Source organism: Mandrillus leucophaeus, unplaced genomic scaffold (genome assembly GCF_000951045.1).
Source record: "Mandrillus leucophaeus isolate KB7577 unplaced genomic scaffold, Mleu.le_1.0 Scaffold129, whole genome shotgun sequence".
Taxonomy (NCBI): domain Eukaryota; kingdom Metazoa; phylum Chordata; class Mammalia; order Primates; family Cercopithecidae; genus Mandrillus; species Mandrillus leucophaeus.
Genome location: NW_012101243.1, coordinates 337252 through 359900, shown reverse-complemented (window position 1 = coordinate 359900; position 22649 = coordinate 337252). Strand labels below are relative to the sequence as shown.

The 22649-nt window shown below is 50.5% G+C and overlaps 1 protein-coding gene across 3 annotated transcripts in view; it reads left to right on the top strand.

Annotated features, from left to right (window-relative positions):
* Positions 1-22649, top strand: part of DLGAP4 (discs, large (Drosophila) homolog-associated protein 4) — a 202913-nt gene that overhangs the window by 106537 nt on the left and 73727 nt on the right. Inside the window, exon 1 of one of the 3 annotated variants that reach the window (XM_011972361.1) lies at positions 8-882. The exons of the other annotated variants lie outside the window; for them this stretch is intronic. Coding sequence (XP_011827751.1) covers positions 852-882 — 31 coding nt within the window. The 5' untranslated portion in view covers positions 8-851. Of the gene's footprint in view, positions 1-7; positions 883-22649 lie in introns of those variants that run through there. 3 annotated transcript variants of the gene reach the window in all.

The following is a 22649-nucleotide window of genomic DNA, read 5'->3' as shown; positions in this document are numbered from 1 at the left end:
TGCCCCGCCCCCGCCCTCTTCCCCGTCTGTCCGTTCGTCCGTCCGTCCGCGCTTCCGTCCTTCTGTCCAGCCGCTAGTCCTCCGGCCCGTGTCCCCGCTCCGCCCGCTTTGTCTCTCCCCGGCTCGCTGTCTCTTTGTCTCTGCCGTCGCGCTCCCCCGCAGCCCCTCCCTCGCTCCCCATCTCCGATCCCCTTCTCAGAGCGCTCTTCAGCCCTCAGAGCCGCCCTTTCTGGGCGACCCGATTCTTCGGGACTCCCCCTCAGAGCGCCCCCAGATCTTTTGGGGCTCCCCTTGAGAACACCTTCCACTCTCCCCAAGGGTTCCCCGTGAGCTTCTTGCACATCCTTTGGGGGTTCTCCTGCACCCCAAATCGCTGGGGTCTCGCCTCCTCTGAGCCCCCATTCCCCCTGGGCTTTCCCTCTTCTGGGTATTCCCCATATCCACTGGGAGCTCCTAGGTCCCTTGGGGTCTTTCTCCTTGGGACCACCCCAATATGTCCTCAGCTCCCTGACTTCAGGAGCCCTTCTCTGCTTTCCCCTGGTTTGTCGCCTGTCGCTGTCTCTCCTTGTTCTCTCTCAGGTCTTCGAGCACCCCCACTTCTTGGGATCGGGGTCCCCTGCTTTGCTGTCCGTGCCCCTCTGTGCCGCGACATCTGTTTCGGTGGTCTCGCCACTCTGTGTCTCTTGCGCTGAAGGTCCCCCTTTGAGCCTGCTTCTTTGCCTGGGGCCCTTGGTCCCCCCCTTGCTTTTTCTGCCCCAGCCCCCTGTCTCCCCTTCTCTCTGCTCCCTGTCTCCCTCTCCCTTTTTCTATCTTTGCCGGGTCTCTGGGTCTCTGACCCCCATCCGGCCCTCATGGCTTTGTGTCTGGAGCTCTTGAAGCAATGTGAGTGGTGGGGTGTCCGGGTCGGGCCGGAGTTGGCCCGCAGGCTGGCCGCGGCCGAGGCTCCATGGGGTTGGCGCTGGGGCAAGGGCTGGCGCTGGGGCAAGGGGGCTCTGGGGCCTCCCACAAAGAGGGGGGGAGGAGGGAGGGGCCAGGCTGTCTGGCGGAGGAGGGAGTGGGGGGCCTTCCTGCTCTGAGGCTTCTGCTTTAGTTGCTTGAGTGTGTGGAGGGCACCACGGGCTGGGCATCCCTGCCCACTTGGCCCCGCATGGCCTGGCACTTTGTGATCGCTTGTGGGCAGGCCGGGCTATTTTGGAGTCGGCAGGATGTGATATCATTTGGACGTTTATTTAGCCCCGGCTGGGTGTGGGGGCTGCGTTCTTGCCAGCTTGAGTAATGAAATTTCGCAGGGGGGGTTTGGGGCGGTGGTCAGCCTCCTGGGCAGCTGGGTTGTGGGGTTCATGGCCAGAACTTTGCAGAACACCGGAGTGGGCAAGTGAACAAAGGTCTGTGCTGCCTGGATCTTGCTGAGACTCGATTCAGGATGAGCAGGGAGAGGACTTCTTAATCTGACCACCCCGAGGATTGGCTTTGGCAGTCTAACCTCTGGGGCCTTGGTTCTGCCAGGTTCAAGTTGTGTAACCTTGAGTGAGACCCTTGTCCTCTCTAAGTGTCAGTTTCCCCATCTGTAAAAAGTGGATGATTGTGCTGGCCTCACAGGGTTGTCATGACGATCAAATGAAACATCTGTAGACATGCTTTGTGAACTGTCAGCTTGTCTTTAAACAGCCCCATCGAGGGAGAGGAGCTTGCCCAAGGGTAAACAGCTGGCTCGCTCCTGCCAGAGCTGGGACAGGGATCCAGGCCTAGGACACTACAGTCCAAGGCTCTTTAACCTCCTCCCCACTGCCTCCTGGTTATTAGGGAATGCACCTGCCCTTCCAATAGAGCAGGGAGACGGCTGTTTCTTAATTCAGGCCCCAATCCTGCTTGCTCTTTGTTAGTCCGTTTGTAAAGATAGGTGGGCGTGCCCATCGGGATGTCTGTGCTGGGGGACAGTTGGATTTTCCATGTTCCATCCCATTGTTGTTTAAGGGTGGGCCCTGCTTGGACAGTGGCACTTGGAATAAAGTCACTTTGTAGTTGTGAGCCGTGGCTGCTTTTCCTGCTTCCCCTGTAGAGGAGGGGAACAAAGGCCTCAGCTGAGAGAGGCTCTGCAGAGAGCTGGGGTTTTCTGTCAAGGAGCTTAGGATGTTCTAGAACTTTGGTGCAGAGAATGAGATCAGCTATTCAAGCGCCTTGTCTTACAGATGAAGAGGTGAGGCCAGAAGGACCAAGGACCCACAGAGGGTTGAGCCAGGACTTCTGGGTCCTGTTCCATGGCACTGCCTCTGAAGAAGTCACTGTCATGCTGTTATCACCTGCCCCTGGTGTATAATGACAATCTCTAACATCCTTTGACCTTTTTACTGTGTACCCTGTGCTTGGTGCTTTACTTCAGCTACTTGCAGTGGGAAAGAAGAAGGGCTTGGTCCCTGGCCTGGAAGTGAGGGGTGCAGGATCCCAGTCCCCACATCTCACCCACTTTTAGGGATGTCACTTTCCTTTGGGCTTCAGCTTCCTAATCCATAAAATGGTAATAACATTCCTAATCCTAAAACTGATTCTGAAATCATGGAATCCCTCAAGAATTGTGTGAGCAGCGGCTCACTCCTGTAATCCCAGCACTTTGGGAGGCCAAGGCAGGCAGGTCACTTGACCTCAGGAGTTCGAGACCAGCTTGGGCAACAGGGCAAAACCCTGTTGCTCCAAAAAATACAAAAATTAGCTGGGTATGGTGGCATGCACTTGTATTCCCAGCTACTTGGAGGAGGCTGAGGCAGGAGGATAGCTTGAATCCAGAAGGTCAGGAGGTTGAGACTGCAGTGAGCTGAGATCGTGCCACCGCACTCCAACCTGGGTAACAAAATGAGACCCTGTCGACCGGGCGCAGTGACTCACGCCTGTAATCCTAACACTTTGGGAGGCTGAGGCGGGCGGATCACTGGAGGTCAGGAGTTCGACATCAGCCTGACCAACATGGTGAAACCCTGCCTCTACTAAAAATACAAAAATTAGCCGAGCGTAGTGGCACACACCTGTAATCCCAGCTACTTTGGAGGCTGATGCAGGATAATCATTTGAACCTGGGAGGCGAAGGTTGCAGTGAGCTGAGATTGGGCCATTGCATTCCAGCATGGGTGACAAAAGCAAAACTCCGTCAAAAAAAAAAAAAAAAACTGTTCCAGAGAGTAGAAACTCTGGGTTTCAGAACCACAAATGCCTGGTTTTAATCAGTCTCCATCATTCACTGTGTGTGTAATCTTGGGCAAATTATTTCTTTGAGCTTCAGTTTTCTTATCTGGACTCAAGATTTATACCACAGGATTATGATGAGGATTAAATGAGATTATGTATTTTTTTAAATCTAGTACACAGTAGGCACTTAATAAATGTGAACTTTCCCTTCCCAAAAACATCTGGGTGACTTTTCTCTTTGTAGGAACTAGACAGAAGCCCAGTCTCTCCCTCCCCCCACGCCCTGTGGTTGAGGTTCAGGCAACTAGGAAAGCACCTGTGACTATTCTAATAGTAATAGGAGTGATCTTCTCATTTCTCCCAGGCTGTGTGAGGCATTGTGTAATCAGCCAGGCTCTTTCCCGACCATTGTTCTCCACCAACAGGCCTGGAAGTCAGAAGCCAGTGGAGTTCTCCCTGTTTCACAGGTGAATGAAAAATAGGGGGCCCAGAGAGAGACAAGGACCTGCTCAGGGGCCCACAGCCACAGCAGTGTCAGGCAGGCTTGGAGCCCCGGCCTCTTCTCCACAGCCCACAGATTTATGGGTTCTGCCTGTTAGCGTACCCCCTCAGGCCGCCTTCCCTGGGTCTGTTCCCATCTGTTCTGGGAGGAGGGTTTTCTTGACATTTCCCCAGTCTCTGAGCTCATCTTGAATTTAAAAGGAGGCTATCTGGAGGCTGGGTGGGGACTGAGTCACCACCTCCCCTGGCTTTCTCATCCTGAGCAGCAACCAGACACACCCAGAGGACCACTGCTGGAGACCTGCGGGTTGTAAACGCCACACAAGCTTTCTTCCGAGAAGCTCAGACGGGCTCTTGGGGACAAGCTGCAGTTGTGGTTCCGTATGTATTTCTTCCTTCCCCTAGCCACTTTGAGAAGTTGTTGCCTGTCCTTTCCTGCTTCAGCCTTTATTAATGCTGTCCTCTTCTCCTGTAGTACGCTCTCTTCCCCTAGAGGCCCACACTGTCAAATGCCACCTTCCCCAGGAAGTCTCTCCTTGCTGGCTCTGGAGTCCCACCAGGACTCCTGAGTATGCTTAAGGTATGACCTTGGCAGATCACGTCACCTTTCTGTGCCTCAGTTTTCTCATATATAAAATTCAGGTTTCTTGTCTGTATAAAGCTCCATCCCTAGACACACTCATCTGTCAGATCTGGGGGCAGGAATCAAATGCCCCTAGGTTTTTAAACCAGCCCTCTAGAGGATGCTGGTGCTGAGAGCCTGTCAGCTACGACCTGGGAAAAGCTGAACTGAGAGGATCCTGGGTTTGTATGACAGCCTGGCTTGTTGCTGTGTGACCTTGGATTAGTCAGCTTTCTGTGCCTCAGTTTTCTTCCCTGTCAGATTGGGATGGAAATGAGAACTCATGTAGTAAAAGCCGCTCGAGAAATGGCAGTCATCACCATCATCAGCTTTGTTTTGCGTGGGGATTGGTGGTTTTCAGAAGTAAATCACCCTTCCCCTACTTGGTCCTGGCAGCAGGCACTGTCAAGTCAGACTGGGCCAGGGTGCGGGCTGTGGAATTGAACAAATTGAACACCTGAGCAGGAATGAAATCTAGTCCTTACAGGAATGTAATGAGGTTGATGAAGTGTGTGGTATAAATCTCTCTCAGGTTCCCAGATTTCCCAGACCTAACTGTGGCTGCCTTTCCTCACTCAACCTGTGCTGGAATCAGCTGTGTTAATAGACAGACCCACCCATTCTTAGAAACCAAGGCTACCTTAAAGAGAAATACAAGCTACATTCTAGAGCTAAAACATGGCTGTTGTTCCACAGCACGGAAGCAGGCCCAGGGACGGGGAGGGATGCCTAGGATCCCAGAGCAAGACTAGAGCCACAGCTCTGCCTCCCTGCCCCGGGCTCCCTCGTCTCTGTACATCGCTGGCCTAGATCCCCAGGTGGAGAACTGGAGCCCTGAGGTCTGGTTTGGCCAGTGAACAGTTTCCTCACAGGACAGAAGCAAGAGAAGTGGTCCCTAGTGGTTAAAGCGAACTCGTCCTGGAGCTGAATGAGGCTTGGAAAACTCCTCCTTTTCTGGGCCCTGCCTTCCTAGCCCTGGGCCAGGCTCTGAGAGGATGGGGATTCATAGACAGACAAGGCCTCTCTGCCCTGAGGAACTTATGGTCTGACAAGAAGACAAGCCTGCAATTATGAGAGACTGTGTGACAGTCTGTAATTAAGTGTCTGCTGAGGAAAAGCATTGTCTGAGAAAGAAGAAGTAAGCATGAGCCAGAGGAAACAAGAGCCCTTTGAGGGGGGCTGGATTTGCAGAGGCAGAGGGCGGTGCTGACATTCCAGGGAGGCGGAGGTGGCAGAGGGCATAGCTGGATAAGTTTGCATTTAGGGAAACAGTGAGTGTGCTAGTTTTGCTGAGGCATCAGGGCTCTGGCTGGAAAATCTGGGCGAAGCCAGGAGGTTGTAGGCAGTGTTAAACAGCTGAAAAACAGAGGCACCGGGGAGCCATGGAAGGTTTTAGAGCAGAGGTAGCACAACTGGAGGACTTTTTCCAGAAGATGAATTAGGCTGGATAAATTGGAATGGATAAAAATGACAACAGGGAGGAGGCTTTGCAGGCGTCCAGATGACACAAGAGGGCGAGGTTTGGGTGGGACCCATGGGAGTAGGAAGAGCCAGTTGGGGTAGCAGAGAATGCTTGTGTTCCCTTAGGAAAGCCTGGCTATCACCCTGATGGGCCAGAAGGGAAAATGTTGGGTGTTGCTGGTTTGGGGCAGGATGTAGCAGTCTGAGCACATTTCTTGTGCACCTGCTGTTTGCCTGGCTCTGCGCCCCTCTCCACAAGGGGGCTTATGAAATCTGTACAACAAGCCAGAGGCGGTGGACTTACCATCCCTGTTTTGGAGATAAGGAAAAGGTAGCTCAGACCCAAGGCCAATTGTCTCCAAACCGTGGCTCTTCCCACAGCTCAGCTCTGCTTCTTGGAAAGGGAACTCCTGCTTTTAGGGTCCAAGGGAGCTGAGCCTTCTTGTCCTTTAATTAGGAGCAAGCACATTTATCCTAAAAGCCCACAAATCCTGCTTTCTAAGGATCCTGAAGGTCAGGGTGCCAGTTTAGAATTCCTTCAAGGTGGAAGAGTCAGAGGAGCTAGGGACCCTCACACCAGCAGTTTTACATACTGGACTGTGAGAAGCTTCTGGAGTTGTGCCGTGTGTATGTCCAGCACAATATTAGGCATGTCCACCACTGAGCCTGTTGGAATTCTCAGCTAGCCGCCACCAGAGAGGGGCCCAGCCGCAGTAATCAGTCACCCACAAAGGCAGGAAGGGACTTGTCTCCAAGGTGCCTCGCGCAGGAGAGCCAAGTGATGGAGCATAGGACCCATTTCTCAGGCTGCAGCCAGGAATCCCCAGTGGACAGAGGGAAAGGGAAGGGGACTAGTGCTTACAGAGTGGCTACCATGGGAGGCAGCAATGGTTGGTCCCAGCGTACAGCCAGGAGATTGATGGCTTGGCCGGGGTCTCCCAGCCAGTCATTCTCCTCTGTGTGCAGCCCACACTCCTCTGAACACAAATTTGGTCATGAGGCAGAGCAACCACATGGCAGGCACAGCCTCCAGGCGCCCCTCACCCCGCTGCTCCCTTGCCTCCAGCAGACCCCAGCATCTATATACCAGTTTGCTTTGGCAGATACTCTCTGAGCCCAGCGGTATGCAGGGTACAATTGTAACTGTAACCGTGTTCTTCATACCAAAATCTGGACAAAGGTTTTGAGGAGAGATTTTTGTGCTCCTTTGGAACAGAGATGGCCTGAGAAATGCTATTTGGACTTTGGAACAGTGGACTAGAGGGACGTAAGCCATCCCTTTCCATTGTAGTAATTCATTTGATGACCATCTAGAGCCAGGTGCTTTCTCGTAAATTTGCTCATTCTCACGTATATTCATTCTTTTTGTTTTGTTTTCAGCACGTTGGTTCTGGATCTTTAATATTTGTTTAGCCTGTTTTGATTTGCAGAGTACTTTTATATACATTATCTCCGTAGATCTTTATCCAGCTTTGGGAAGTATTACTATTCTTGTCATCCTTGTTTTGCAGAAGAGGAAACTGAGGTTCACTGGTAGAAAGAGGCTTGACCAAGGTCACTGTGGCTGAGCTACTTATTCAATAGATATTTATTAAGTGCTGCTCTGTGCCTGGCAGTGAGCTGACCCTGGGGAAACACTGACAGTCAGAGCTGCCTTAGAGACTTAGTTTCTGACCTCCCAGAGTCTGCAGCAGCAGCAGCACCGAGATCTAGCCAGGATCCACCACCAGGCTCCTAACCTGCATCCTGGGCCCTCTCCACTTCAGGTCCGTGTAGTTTGGGCCTGTGGCTTAGGTCTAGACGGTTGCAGCCTGTAAGCCCTCAGCCTGGAGCATCATGGTGTAAAGCAAGCCAAGGCATAAGTTTCTGTAAACTGAACTTCCAAAGTAACAAAAGAGGCCAGGCATGGTGGCTCATGCCTGTAATCCCAGCACTTTGAGAGGCTGAGGTGGGCGGATCACCTGAGGTCAGGAGTTTGAGACCAGCCAGGCCAACATGGCAAAACCCCATCTCTACTAAAAATACAAAAATTAGTCAAGCGTGGTGGTACATGCCTGTAATCCCAGCTACTTGGGAGGCTGAGGCGGGAGAATCGCTTGAACCCGGGAGGTGGAGGTTGCAATGAGTCGAGATCACGCCATTGCACTCCAGCCTGGGCAACAGAGCAAGACTCTGTCTCAAAAAAAAAAAAAAAAAAGGTAACAAAAGAGGTCTTCAGTAATGGCTTAATTATTAACAGGGTGAAGAAGGGCCTCTCAGCAGAAGGCCATCTGCTCCTTCTCCCTGGCGGGATGTCGCCCAAGGGCTGCTCTACTTAAGATCCTGGTGTGAGTGTTCTGGAGCCTCCAAATATTTAATTACACTCTGCACAGGTGTGGAGCTCTGTGGCCATGTGCTGAGCTTGGGACCCTCCCCACCACCTTTAATATTAAATGAGATGAAATAAAGTAAGGTCCTAGGATAGCAGGTCTGGAAAGGACTCTGGCCCAGCCCCCTCCTTTCCCATGAGTAGGAACCAAACCTCGGAGGGAATGGACTTGCCAGGATCCCATATTGAGAGACATTCCTTCCGCTTCCCTTCCCTTGTCAGTTTCACTTAATTTCCCCTGTCCTTCCTGATAGGAACTCTCATCCCAGCTGTACCTGTTCAACATTCAAAGCCGCCTTCAAATCTTTCCTATGTCTCAAAGTCAAGTTTTCCCTCAGTCTTCCCTGACACTCTCCTCCACACCCCAGAGCCCCACAGTGTCCAGTCTGTCTCAGTCTACTTTCAGAGGCTGCCTGCCTGTTCTACAAGGCTAGACCAGCAGCCCTTGAGGAGACATTTCAAAATCTGGGTGCCTGGGTCCTGCCTCCCCTCGCAACCCAGAGAGTCTGATGCCTGAGATCTAGGAAGAGTCATCTCTGGATACATTTTGCTGAAGGGTTTTTTTTGTGTGTAAAAGTTATATTTTTACTGAAAAAGCAATACTTGTATGTTGGTTAAAAAAAATTCAAACTTGGTTAAAAAAAATAATGAAAAATTAGTCCCTGTCCTACCCAGACACCTAATCACTGTGACCAGTCTTGAGGTTTCCTTATAGAAATGCTCAGCATCCACGTGCAGCTATTGTCAGTAACATCCCTTTTTGTTACTTAAACAGTGGCATATTCTCTCTCTGCTTTTCTATACCTTGCATTTTTCATGTAAGTCTCTGTTGCAGGTTATTCTTGGTGGGCACGTACAGGTTCATGGCCATCTTTGCTCCTGAGCATGTGGCTTTCCATTGACACATAGACCACCAGTTGTTTGTCCTTTACTCAAGGATGTTTAGCTTGTTCTCAGTCTTGCTGCTGTAAACAGTGCTGCAGTAAACACCCTTTCCTATGTGTCTCCATGCACGAGTGCATGTGTAGCTGTTGAAGCCATTCCTGCACACGGAATTGCTCTTTCAAGAGTCTGTGCACTTAAAATTTGTCATATATTTTTTAATTGCCTTCTTTTTCATTCTGAAAATGTGTATATTTTAAAAGGCACCCCGCCTTCACCCCCAGATTCAAATTTGTTTCTTCCATGAGCTCCTCTTGTGCTGCACCTGTTTGGCAATGGCAGGGCCAGTGAGCTCATTCAAATATTTACTGACCTTGCTGGGCATGGTGGCTCACACCTGTAATCCCAGCACTTTGAGAGGCCAAGGCAGGCGGATCACAAGGTCAGGAGTTTGAGACCAGCCTGGCCAATATGGTGAAACCCTGTCTCTACTAAAAATACAAAAATTAGCCAGGCGTGGTGGTAGGTGTCTGCAGTCCCAGATACTCAGGAGGCTGAGGCAGGAGAATCACTTGAACCCGGGAGGCAGAGGTTTCAATGAGCTGAGATTGTGCCACTGCACTCCAGGCTGGGTGACAGAGCAAGACTCCATCTCCAAAAAAAAAAAATCCTCCTGAATCCCAGTGCTGGCTTGGCAGCTATACCCCTGCCCTTCACTGAACCTCAGTCTTCCTCGTCTGAATGGTTGGGAGACTCATTCCTGCCTTTCTCATGTTCCTGGGCTATTTGGTAAACCAGCCAGTGGGAAGATGTCGTGAAATGTATTACAGTGGTCTTAGCTAGACAGAGTGGGCATGCCAGGGTCAGCAGAGATTCCGAAGTCTAGACCAGCTCCCCGGTGAGCCGTTGTCAGTCCTAGCAGATGGCCAGGTCAGCCCTCTGGCTAGAAATTTTAGGGCAGCTAGTGGTAGGTGTCTCCTCTTGCTGTGCTGAGATGGGGTCAAGATCACACTTAGGCTTTTGTTGAAAGAACATATAAGATGAGAGGGAAAAAAAAAAAAAGATCATACTTAGGGGCCTCCTGAATTTGCTCTGCCCTAGGTTGCTGGGACCTCTAGGACCTGTGCAGACTAAAGGAACTCAGTTGGTAGATCCAAGAGAGGTGGTCAGGGAGACCAGGAGCATGTCTACACTGCTAGCAGGCTTTTGCCTCCTCCCCCAAGCCAACAGGATGGCCCAAAAAAGCACCCCCCAGCGGATCATCTTTGCAACTCCTGTTTTAGCTCCAGTGGCAGCAGGGATGAGGAAGGTGAAGTTCTATCATTTTTTTTCTAGTTTGAAGTGACATTTAAAATCACTAGCCTAGGGGCCAGGCGTGGTGGCGCATGCTTGTTATCCCTGCACTTTGGGAAGCCAAGACGGGTGAATCACTTGAGCTCAGGAGTTCAAGACCAGCCTGGGCAACATAGTGAAACCCCGTCTCTATAAAAAATACAAAAAGTAGCTGGGTGTGGTGGTGCACACCTGTACTCTTAGCTACTTATGGGGCTGAGGCGAAAGGATTGCTTGAGCCCAGGAGGTCAAGGCTGCAGTGAGCTGTTTGTGCCACTGCACTCCAGCCTGGGTGACAAAGCAAGACCCTGTCTCAAAAAAAAAATCACTAGCTCAGTTCCTCCCTCTTATTTTATCAGCGGGAAAACTGCAGCCTGGAGAAGTTGAGGGTCTCCTCCCAAGTCTCCCAGTGAACTTGACAGGTCTCAGCTCACTTCCGCTCAGATTAGAAGCCAGGCATTTGACTCTCCTAGTCCTTAACTCTCAACATCTTTCCCAAATTGTTCCGGTCGTAAAGTTTCACTTCGGGGTTAAAAACCAAAGTGAAAGAAAAACAGCAAAGCAGGAAGCAGCCGCTTCAGACCCAGTCCAGGCTGAGGGGAGGCTCTGAGGGACCCAGGCCCTGGTGGCCTCATGAGGAGGGGAGCAGGCCTTTTCCCTACCCACTCCCACCCTTGCTCTGGGAGCCTGACTGGGGCAGGGACTGGGTGGGGCCCCGCAGGGAGAGGCGCCAGGCTACAGACAGACAGTGGCGTCCTGGCCTGGCCCACTGCTGTCTGGGAGACAGCCAGTAGGACGGGTTCCCTAGTGAAGTCAGCCCCATGTAGGTGTGGTCCCAGCCGGGTTCCAGGTAGGCCTTTTAAACTCCGTCCTTCCGGGGCAGAGCTGAGCTGGAGCTGGGCCTCTGTCAGCTTGGGAAAGAAGTCCTGGCTTCCCAAAGCCAGCTTTCACAGAGCATTTCACTCTCCCTGAAGGTAAGAGCCAGCGCCCTGTCTTTACTGTGAAAACTCTTAAACTTTTGGTCACTGTGGGCACTTACCTCCTATAGTTTCTTTTTGGGACCAAGATGACTTGAAAGCCAAAGGATGGGGGAGCTGGAACTGCTGGCTTCTCACCTCTTTATGTCACTGAGTTGATGGGTGGCCTCAGGCAAGACCCTTCCCTTCTCTGGCCTGCAGATTCCTCCTTCGTTTATCAGCAGGAGGGAGCTCCTTCTGTCTCTTCTATTAAGTTGAATTTGGTTCCTGGAAGCTGGTGAGAGAGTATCGTAACACCCACTTTGGTTGGCCTGTGTATTTCAGATATTAACTGTTACCTGATTAGCTGGGGTCTCAAGTTCCTATTTCCTGTGCTTTTACTAAGGAAATTCTCAGACTTATCAATGCAAATATGGTATCAATTTTGTCGCTAGACCAAATATGATTTTTTTAAAATGGAGATATCCCACTATGCCACCCAGGCTGGTCTCAAACTCCTGGGCCCAAGCAATCTGCCTGCCTTGGCCTCCCAAAGTGCTAGGATTACAGGTGTGAGCTACCATGCCTGGCCAGCAAATATTTTTATGTACCTCTCTTCTCCCTTGCACAGTCACAGGGTCCCTAAGTACAGAGGTGGAGTCCAGTCTCTAAGGGCACCCACTGAGCATACAGTAGGTGATCAGGAAATCCACACCCCAAAGGTCATATGTACCCATAGTTAAGAGCATCTCTGTGGAGTTGGGCTGCTGGGGTTCAGTTCTTGGGCTGCTAGTTAGAGCCGTGAGACCTTGGACAAGGTACTTAACCTCTCTGGGCTTGTTTCTTCACCTGCAAAATAGAGATGCTAATAATACCTGATTGTAGTCCAGCATGAGGACAAGAGAAATGTGTGCACAGCACTAAGCACAGTGCCTAGTACAGAGGAAGCATTTAAAAAGTAATAGCTGCTGCTGTTACTGATATCCAGGGGGAAAGAAAAGACTTGAAATAGCCAAAAACTGTCCATGTCCCATGCCTGGAAAGATGTAGATGGATTGGGTGGGCTGCTTGGAGTGGAGTCAGTTATTTGATGGCTGTTTATCAAGTGCAGGGCTCTCATGGGGGAAGGTGGCCTGGGTAGGGGAGAGGCGAATGCCCTGAGTGAGGGAAGGGGAAGAAGGGCAGGCTGTCCAGGGTTCAGGACACCCAAGATCAGGCTGGAGAATCTACCCAGGGCTGTCAGAATCTGCCAGGTATGTGGAGCTAGAGTTTTGTCTGCAGGATCATCACTCCATCTGGGCAGTTTCCTACTGGGGACTGTGATGAGGACCTGTTACCGACTGCGGAGAATAGGTTTGATAGTTCTAGCCTCTCCTGGAACTTTCTTGCTTTCCCACGCTTCCTGACGTGGCTGTTGCCCTGCACAGGGGTGCGGTAATAGGAGTTGTCTGCCTGCCTGTGGAGTGCACACCAAGGTCGGGTGGGGAAGAGGGGCCTTGTCTGGTATCACCCAGTAAAGGTAGGGCTGCCACCGTTGCTGCTGTCCCAGCAGTTTCTCTAAGAGAGGCACATGCAGCAGTGTGTGGGAATGGTGGGGGGTGGAGGGCAGGGATTGGGCTCCTCCCTCCTTCCCACCCCACCTCCACTTCTCTTTCCAAACAATCAGCCATTCATTTACTTGAGTGCCAAGTGCTGTGCCAGGAGCCAGGGAGAGACTAGGGAACAAGATTGACTTCCCTCCAGCTTGGAGTCCCCACCCAAGCAGGTAACAAATAATCAAGATACTATCTAATCTGTTTGTGATGAGAGCCCTAAAAGAAACAAATAAGTGCTGAGAGATTGGGGAAGGCATCTCAGGGAAGGTGACTAGGGGACGGGAAGGAGGCAGTCAGGGGCTGACTGGGAGGTGTCACTACCCTAAGGTGGGGGTATCTTGAGGGAACAGGAGAGGTAGGGGTTACATCTGGAGCAGTCTCAAGGTCAGGCAGGACCCTGGGGGTCTCGGTGAACCTAAAGAGGTGTGATAATGAATGTACTGCAAGTGAATATGTTTCTTCCCTTTTCTTTCTTTCTTCTTTTTGAGCGTTTGAGACGGAGTCCTGCTCTGTCGTCCAGGCTGGAATGTAGTGGCATGATCTAGGCTCACTGCAACCTCGCCTGCCGGGTTCAAGTGATTCCCCTGCCTCAGCCTCCTGAGTAGCTGGGATTACAGTGCCTGCTACCATGCCTGGCTAATTTCTGTATTTTTAGTAGAGACGGGGTTTCATCCTGTTGGCCAGGCTGATCTCGAACTCCTGACCTCGTGATCTGCCTGCCTCGGCCTCCTAAAGTGCTGGGATTACAGGTGTAAGCCACTGCGCCTGGCTCTCCATACAATCTCTTACCCAATTCCTATCCAAGGTTCTATGATACACATCCATTACTGCCTTTGTACACCTCTGATCTTTATTTTCTATTTGAATTATTTTTCTTTTATTTATATTTGCCGAATTCCAGTAAATAGATTGTAGGCAGATTATTAATCAGCCCTTGCTCACAAATACAGTTAAATCAGAAAATTTTTAAAAATGCTTAGTTTTAAATATTTTATTTGTGACTTTTAGGTTTGGAATGGCATGCGCCACCACGCCCAGCTAAAATCAAAGCAGTTTGATAACTGCTGGGACTCATTCTTCAGTGGGCCACTCACTCGTCCATTTTTAACACTGTGTTAATGACCATCTTAACCTTTTTGTTTTGTTTTGTTTTGTTTTGTTTTGTTTTGTTTTGAGACAGAGTCTCACTCTGTCGCCCAGGCTAGAGTGCAGTCTCGGCTCACTGCAACCTTCGCCTCCCGGGTTCAAGCAATTCTCGTGCCTCAGCCTCCCAAGTAGCTGAGATTACAGGTACCTGCCACCACACCTGATTAATTTTTGTATTTTTAGTAGAGACGGGGTTTCACCATGTTGGCCAGGCTGGTCTCAAACTCCTGACCTCAGGTGATCCGCCCGCCTCAGCCTCCCAAAGTGCTGGGATTACAGGCGTGAGCCACCATGCCCAGCCCTCACTAACCCATTTTAAGGAGATATATTTGAAGGGCAGCTGAGGGGAATGCTCTGAATAATTAACTCTTATGGTAGTGATTAATTCTCCAAGATTTTTTTTTCTTTTTTCTTTTTTTTTTTTTTTTTTTTGAGGCAGAGTCTCTGTCCCCCAGCTTGGAGTACAGTGGCATGATTTCAGCTCCCTGCAACCTCCACCTCCTGGGTTCAAGCCTCCCAGGTAGCTGGAATTACAAGCACCTGCCACCACACCAGGCTAATTTTTGTATTTTCAGTAGAGAGGGGTTTCACCATATTAGCCAGGCTGGTCTTGAACTCCTGACCTCAAGTGATCCACCTGCCTCGGCCTCCCAAAGTGCTGGGATTACAGGCATGAGCCACTGTGCCCGGGTAATTCTCCAAGTTAACGCACAATGCACATTTCAGCTTATGTGTGGCCTTATCCTGGCAGAATTGCTAAGGGACTGATCATCTGGGAGAGCCTCCTCTGCAGAAGTAGCCTTGGTTCCAAAGCCCCTGGTGGCCTGGTCACCGCCTCCTATCGAGGCAGGATAATGGGATGAGGAAGGCTGTGGATCTGATCACAGGACCCAGGCATAATTCCTTCATTAGCTATTTGCTCTAGGATTTAGGCCAAGTCCCTCCACCTGCCTCAGCCTCAGTTTCCTCTTCTGGGAAATGGGACAATACTTTCCAACATATTTATGACTCAGAGTCAGTGAGACAGATGATGGACTTCCCTTTGCAGTCTTGAGAATCCTAGCACAGTGTTTGGACACAGTTAAATGCAAGGAAAATAGGACTCCTGATCCCAATTTGTAGAAGTAGTGGAGACCCAGAGATATAGTGACTTGCCCAAGGTCATACAGCACTTCACTGATAAAATTGGGCTGAAACCCAGCTACCCTCCACAAGTTGCTATTTAAGGTTTCTTGTTGGTCAGTCTTTCAAAGGACAGTAGACTTGAAATAGATGTTTGCTTTTCCATCTTACTGGATTACTGGATTTGAAACATTTCTCAAGAAGCTCCGGTGTTGATGGGCCTGTGAGGGAGGATAGAGGGTAAAGGTTTGGGTAGGGGATAAGGACAATAATTCTGTGTCATAGGACTGAAGTCCTAAATGACTTCCATGGTGATCATCTTGTCCAGGAACAGCAAATACCTTGCACTTGGCAATTACCCCTCATACTGGACCCATGGCAGACAGCATCAACCATAGCACTCGCATTGACCCCCGGATACAGCGTGAGGAACCTTCTCAACACAGGCAAAGCCAATCAACCAGAAGTAGCATGCCCAGTGGAACCTGTGCCCTCCCCAGTCTAGTGCAGTCCCCCGCTTTTACGGATGGGTGGCAGTCCTGCGAGGGGGAAGGACTATGAAGGGCAAGTGATGTCACAGGTCTCTTTGTGAGAGCAGAAAGGAGTCTGGCAGGACAGTTTGAAGCCTTCAGAAGTATGTTTGCAAAAACATCGGGGCAGAGCAGCTCCCAGGGGGTAGGTGTTATCAAGGTAAAGTCTGTTTTCTCCAGATGTTTCTTGGGATGCTGGCTTGGCCTCAGTGTTTTGTGAGAGTGTACCATAGTCAGATTCCACCAACCAGAGTGGGAGGACAAACTTGTCTTTCTACAGCAGCTTCTAAGCTTTGTAGGAATGTATGTGTCAGTCTTGCCGAAGCAAGCTTGTATTTTTACTACTGTGAGACTGGATTCTGTGAAGGTTCCATTCTGGAGGTTGAAACCTGTGGGGTTTGCACTCAGTTAGCAGATAGAACACGACTCACTGTGTGATCCCGAGCAAATCCTTCAACCTCTCTGAGCCTCCTCCTTCCTTAGTAGCACAGGGGTGATGATGAAAACATCTCCTTGAGGGGATCAAATATAAGATGCAGAGGTTAGGACCTCAGATGGTGACTGGGCTACTGCAATAACCACCAATTCCTGAGCAGGTGAAAAACATCTGGCAACTATGATTATTAGTCACTAATATTCAGCCACTTCTCAGTGTGGCTGACCCCATGCCATTGTTGGGGCAGAGTTCTGTGGACAGGATGGGATGGTTGGTGACCTTCTGATTGGTAGGTGTTCTTTCAAAGAGATCTTCCCAGATGTTACCATGCTGTGCTTTCAGAGGTAGTTGAGAGGAAAATTGAATGGGGAGGGCTCTGTGGGCATGAGGGGGAACATATAGTCAAGACTTGTTCCAGCATCGCTGTCATCTGCTTGCTAAGTTGTTTCTTACTCTTCTCTACTTAGAGTCTTCAGAGTCTTCTAGGATGAGGGCTCTGCCAGCCTGTGTCATTTTTTCGGGTGAAATCAGTGGGTGGGGGTTCTGCCTCCTAAGTGTCAGCAGGCATTCACCTGGGTACCTCTTTTGGGCCAGGAATGAAGGTCACAGGGATGCAACCCTGCTGTCAGGAGGCTCAGGGTCTAAAGGGGGAAGCAGAAGAGTAAAGAGGTTTGTAAAAACAATGTGGTGGGCAAGGGCCTGTGGTGTGCCTGAATGTGGGATATTGTTCAGTGAGGGAGCCAGGGCAGGGGCCTGGGAAGACTGTCAGGGAAGGCTTTTTGGCAGGAGTGATGCTGGAACTGAGATTAAAGGAGGAGGCAGAATCAGTGAGGAAGAAGAAGGTGTTCAGGCAGCACAGAGGCCTGGAAGCTGAGCATGGTGTGTTGGCATGAAGGGGGTGATAGAGAGTTAGAGGGGTGATTGACAAGGCAGAGAGGCCAGTGGTCTCTGCACTAAACTGTTAGAATGGTGCTACTACAGCATGGTGTGGAGGGGCTGGATGGTTGTGAGTGCTGGGCAGGGCAATGAACCTTCCCGAAATCAATCCTTGGAGAGGATGAGGCCCCTCGTTTCTGCCCCAGGCCAGAAATCCTCAGCCTCTGGCGTGCAGAGTCCCGGGAGAGCCTGGGATTGGGCAACAGCTCCGTGGGCCCTTTGCTCAGGAGATGTGTAGGCTCCTCAGGCAATTGTAATGACAGTTCCTCACCTGCCAAGCCCTTTCCCACCTGTCTTAGGAAACTCACAGCAGTGCTAGGGCAGTGGACAGGGCAAGCCTCATTATTCTCATTTTATAGATGAGAGAAATTCAGACCCAGGAGCTTAAGTCACGCAGTGAATGAAGGCTGGTTCCAGGGATTCCTAACCTACTGGCAGTTTCTGTCATAGCAGGTATTTTGAAGGGGGCGGGGTAGCAAGTATCAGCTGATCTCATATTCTGCTGATGGATTAATCATCTCAGATGGGAGGTCTTGTGCAGCTAGACTTCCCAGATGAAGGTGTTTTACTTCCTGACTTTGCTGTCTGAAGCCCTGGTGTGTGTTCTCACAAAATCTCTTGTGTGGCTAGGCTGTGTGAACTTTCTCCTTTTGTATTTCGCTGTTTGTTGATAACAATTCTCCGGAGGTAGGGGGAAGAAAAGACCAGACACGGTGGCTCACGCCTGTAATCCCAGCCCTTGGAAAACCAAGGTAGGATGATGGCCTGAGCCCAGGAGTTGGAGATCAGTCTGGGTAACATAGCGAGACCCTGTTTCTACAAAAAATAAAAATTAAAAAAATTAGGGGCGGTGGTACATACCTGTAGTCCTAGCTACTTGGGAGGCTGATGTGGGAGGATCACTTGAGCCCAGGAAGTTGAAGCTACAATGAACTATGATCACACCCTGTACTCCAGCCTGGGTGACAGAGTGAAACCCTGTCTCTAAACAAAAAGTTGACTGGGCACAGTAACTCATGCCTGTAATCCCAGCACTTCAGGAATCCTAGGTGGGAAAATTGCTTAAGCCCAGGAGTCCAAGTCCAGCCTGGGCAACATAGTAAGACCTCATCTCTACAAAAACTAAAAAAAATTAGCCAGGCATGGTGGTGCACACCTGTGGTTCCAGTTACCTGGGAGGCTGAGGTGAGAGGATTGCTTGAGTCCGGGATGCAGTGAGCCGTGATCACGCCACTGCACTCCAGCCTGGATGACAGAGTGAGACCCTGTCTCAAAAAAAAATGTTGAACTATGAATGTCATGCACACAAGGATGATGTCTGATATCACATCCAGAACTGGACGTAAAGTAGGAGGGCAAAGAGCGTCTCAGGCCCAGTAGGAATCTTAAAGTTCACACCCATGGGGACTTCAGTTTCCTCCCTGGCATCCATCCTACCTGCATCTAGCCTGGCTGGCCGTTTTCTAGGCCCTTCCTCTGTCTTTGGCCAGCTCTGCTTCTTAGGAAACTCCTCTGTATAATTAGGAAAAATCTACTTCCCATTAACAGTCCCCATCTTCTTTTTCCCCTCTGATTGTAGTGTGACCTTCTGGGGCCACATGTGTATTTGACAGTCTTTTAGGATTTGAGGACAATCGTCATGCCCTTTTAAATTGTCTTTCTTCTCCAGGGTGACCAGCCTAGCCTCTCTAAGCCATCCCTCACTTTACGCTAAGCACAATTTTTGGTGCATATGTGTCACATGCCCCATTTGTGACAAGTCCGTCCCAGACACACCAATCACTTGTTGAGTCAGTCCTGGGCTTTCTCATGCAACTCCATGTGACTGCCACAGTGCCCAGTCAGTGGAGGAGGCTTTTCATTGTCATATCTGCACATTCCTGTGGGTTTCTTGAGGACAAGGACTGCTTATTCTGGGTCCCTAGTGGCTGGCACTCTGCATGGCTTTCCCTCTGTAAATAAGCACTTGCTGGGATGGAGTTGAGACTTCTCCCTGTGTGGGTCACCTTCTGTCATCAGGCTCCAGTTTCACAATATCCCTTGCCTGGAGTTACCTATGATACCCTCAGTATTATCCAGAGTTCGGTGGGGACTGCACCCTCTCTGGTCCTGTGACTTTCCTGTAACACTGCATCCTCAAACAGTGTCTGTGGTCTGCTGACATCACTAAGCCATTTTTCCACATATGCCGCTTTTCTTGTGTAATTGTGTTACTTGGGTTCCCAAACTCAGTGTCTTAATATAAGCTCTGAGGGGAAAAAAAATCCCTCTCCTTTCTTGTGTCTCTGTCCCCAGGGCGTCCCTGGCACAGAGGCAGGCAGCATTACCTCTGCTGACCTGAAGTGAACTCATGGTTTTCCTCATTCAGTCCTGCACTATTCGTCTCATCCCGACTCTTGGCTGCCCAGGGATCTTGGCTCCTACTCCTGTCACCTGATATGCCACCTGCCACTCCAGGCCCAGTGAATGAGCTTGTTAACACTGCGTTTCTATTCTGGGATTCGCTTGGTCATTCAGAATGGTGAAAGAGGCCACAAATCGAGGTGTACAGGGCCTGGCAGTGTCTGGCTTTGCTGGACACAGGGCCTATGACAGTTTGTGAAAGCCAGGCTTTTGTGACCTATCACCAGGGTTTGACATCAGCCCTCCAGAAGTGAGGGTAGTTTTTTTTGAGGCTCTTTCCAAGTAATACTTCCCAGGCTGGGCTCTGGGATCTTAGGGCTTTGGAAAGGTAGCAGCAAAGCTCTTATGATAGAGCCACTATTTGAAAAGCCACATTTTGCGTTCTCTACCCTCAGTCCTTCACCAGACCAAACAGGCTGCACATGTCAAGTTTTTGCACTGTGCTGGAGCCGAGGCAGCTCTGAACTGGGCAGCTTCTCCTGCTCACTAGCACCTGCTTCTAGTGGGTTGGTTTTTTGTTTTTTTGTTTTTGTTTTTGTTTTTGTTTTTTGAGACAGGGTCTCACTCCGTTGTTCAGGCTGGAGTGCAGTGGCGTGATCTTGGTTCACTGCAACCTCCTTCTCCTGGGTTCAAGTGATCCTCACACCTCAGCCTCCTGAGTAGCTGGGATTACTGGCATGAGACACCATGCCCGGCTAATTTTTGTATTTTTGATAGAGACGGGGTTTCACCATGTTGGCCAGGCTGGTCTCAAACTCCTGACCTCAAGTGATCCTCCCACCTCAGCCTCTGAAAGTGCTGAGATTACAGGCATGAGTCACCATGCCCGCCCAAGTTGGTTATAGCTTTGAGAAACAAGATTGTGATTTAGTAACAGTAGCTTGGGCGCTACCATCTCTTTAAAGCTTGGACTCCTAGGGATGATGGTAATAAGGTGTCCAGGGTGGGCTGGGGCAGGGGCCACTGCAGACTCTGCAGGTGGGTCTCTGAGGATAAATAAAATGATGTTTGTGGCAGATTCCAATACAGAATGGGTGAGGAGTAGATGTTTCCTGACAGGCTGCTTACTGGATATGGTTGCAGTGGTGGTAGAAATGGTTTTTCAGAAACTACATGCTATTTGGACATACTGTTTGGAGGTCAGTGGTCGGGGCTAGAGGAGGTGGAGTTTAGCTATGGGAAGGTGCCTCCCTGAATGCCTGGAACTGTGTTCTCCGGGCTGGGGGGAAACCAGGAACATTCCCACACTCACAGCCCCAGGCAAGGGTCCCTGCTCTGCTGCCAGATCCTCAGCGAGTGCATTTGCCTTCCTGGTCCTTTTTCATGTGTACTGTGAGAGAGTGAATTAGTCTGGTAGGTCCCAGAATACCATGTGGGAATTCTATACAGAGAAAAAAGGGGAAATGGAGCTGCTCTGAGGGACCTGGGGTGGGGTGAGAGTCCAAAGAGCCTTCCCCAGGCCCCCTTGGGAATCCCTAGAACCAGACTCAGTCACACTGGAGAAGTCCTGAGTGGCTGGGAACCCATGTCAACAGTTTCGGTGTTCCTGGTGAGAGAGTCAGAGCATGTGGGGCCATGTGTCTGGGAGCAGGACCTGAAGGAGGACAGTGGACAGCAGCAGTCACAGGCAGGGTGGGTGCCTTAGCCATGTGCTGGGGTTCTGCACCGGGGTCACCAGGCCCCTGTCCTCATGCTCAGCAAAGCCAGAGCTGCCACCCTCTAACCCACTCAGGAAATAGTCAAACCCTGCCTGAGGACCCCAGGAATAAAGGGCCCATTTAGGCCCTGACTGGGGAACTGGCCTGGCCAGGATCTCAGCCAGGCTCTGGCAGGTGGCACCTAACTCCCAGCCCTGGAGGGCGTGGCTAAAAAGCAGCTAAATGCACTGGTTCTGGGCGGAAAGCCTGGGCTCAGATTCTGGCTTTTCCACTTCCTGTCTGTGTAATCCTGGGCTACTCAGTTCTCTGAGCCTCAGGGGTTTTTTTGTTTATTTTTTATCTTTGAAATCAGAATGGTAAGCCTGGTGAAGAGTTGGTGAGCCGATGTAGTTAAAGTGCTTCATGCTAGGCCAGTTCACGTCCAGCCCTTTGTCAGTGGGAGGTGTCTGGGAGCTTCTGAAGTCTCCCAGCCAGCAAACAGCTTCCCACCCACTGAGGACCTGCCACCCTGGACTGTGGGTGTGCCTAGAGGCCCACCCTTGTGGCCCCAACGTGTCAGGAAAAAAGCCCCTCATACACTTGACCCCAGTTGGGGAGTGAGCAGCTCTCCTAAAGGAGCAGCTGGGGGTCGGGTGGAGGCATTGCCCTGGCAACTGAGCAGGTCCCTCTCAAGCCTCTGCTCCAGGCCCCTGAAGGAGGGTGGCTGTCTGCACTCTGGATATAGCTTTCCTGCCACCTGTGTCCTGGTGCCAAGAGCCTGAAACCAGACCTGGCCTTCCGGCCAAAAGGGACTTTCTCTGCTTTCACCCAGCCGGAACTGAGACACCCCTAGAAGTTCCTCCTGGCTTTCTCCACCTCAAGGTTCCCACCGGGCTAAGAGGAGGCTCTTATGGACAGGCTTCCTGGGGAGCAAGGGAGGGGGCTGGAGCCCTAGAAGGAGCAAGGAGGTCTGGGGCAGCTACTGTAGCAGTCCATAGACTTGTGTGCCACAGGCCACTGCCGCTGCATGCGCACCTGCATTGTACTTCTTAAAATTATGAATTAACACCATTTGAAAATGCAGAGGAGTTTTTTTGCCAATTGATTTTTTTTTTCCACTGGCTGTTTCTCAAATGATTTTTCTGTTGATATATAATAGATGTACATATTTTCAGGGTAGATGTGATATTGTAATATATCCATATAATGTGTAATGATCAAATAAGAGTAATTAGGATATCCATCACCTTAAACATTTTTCTATATGCTGGGAACGTTCAAATTCTTTGGCTGGGCAAAGTGGCTCATGCCAGTAATCCCAGCGCTTTTGGAGGCCAAGTCCAGAGGATTGCTTGAGCCCAGGAGTTTGAGACCAGCTTGGGCAACATAGTGAGTTCCCATCTCTACAAAAAAATTAAAAATGAACCAGGCATGGTGGTGCACGCCTGTGGCCCCAGCTACTTGGGAGACTGAGGTGGGAGAATCATTTGAGCCCAGAGGTCAAGGCTGCAGTGAGCCCTGATAGAGTGAGACCCCGTCTCAAAA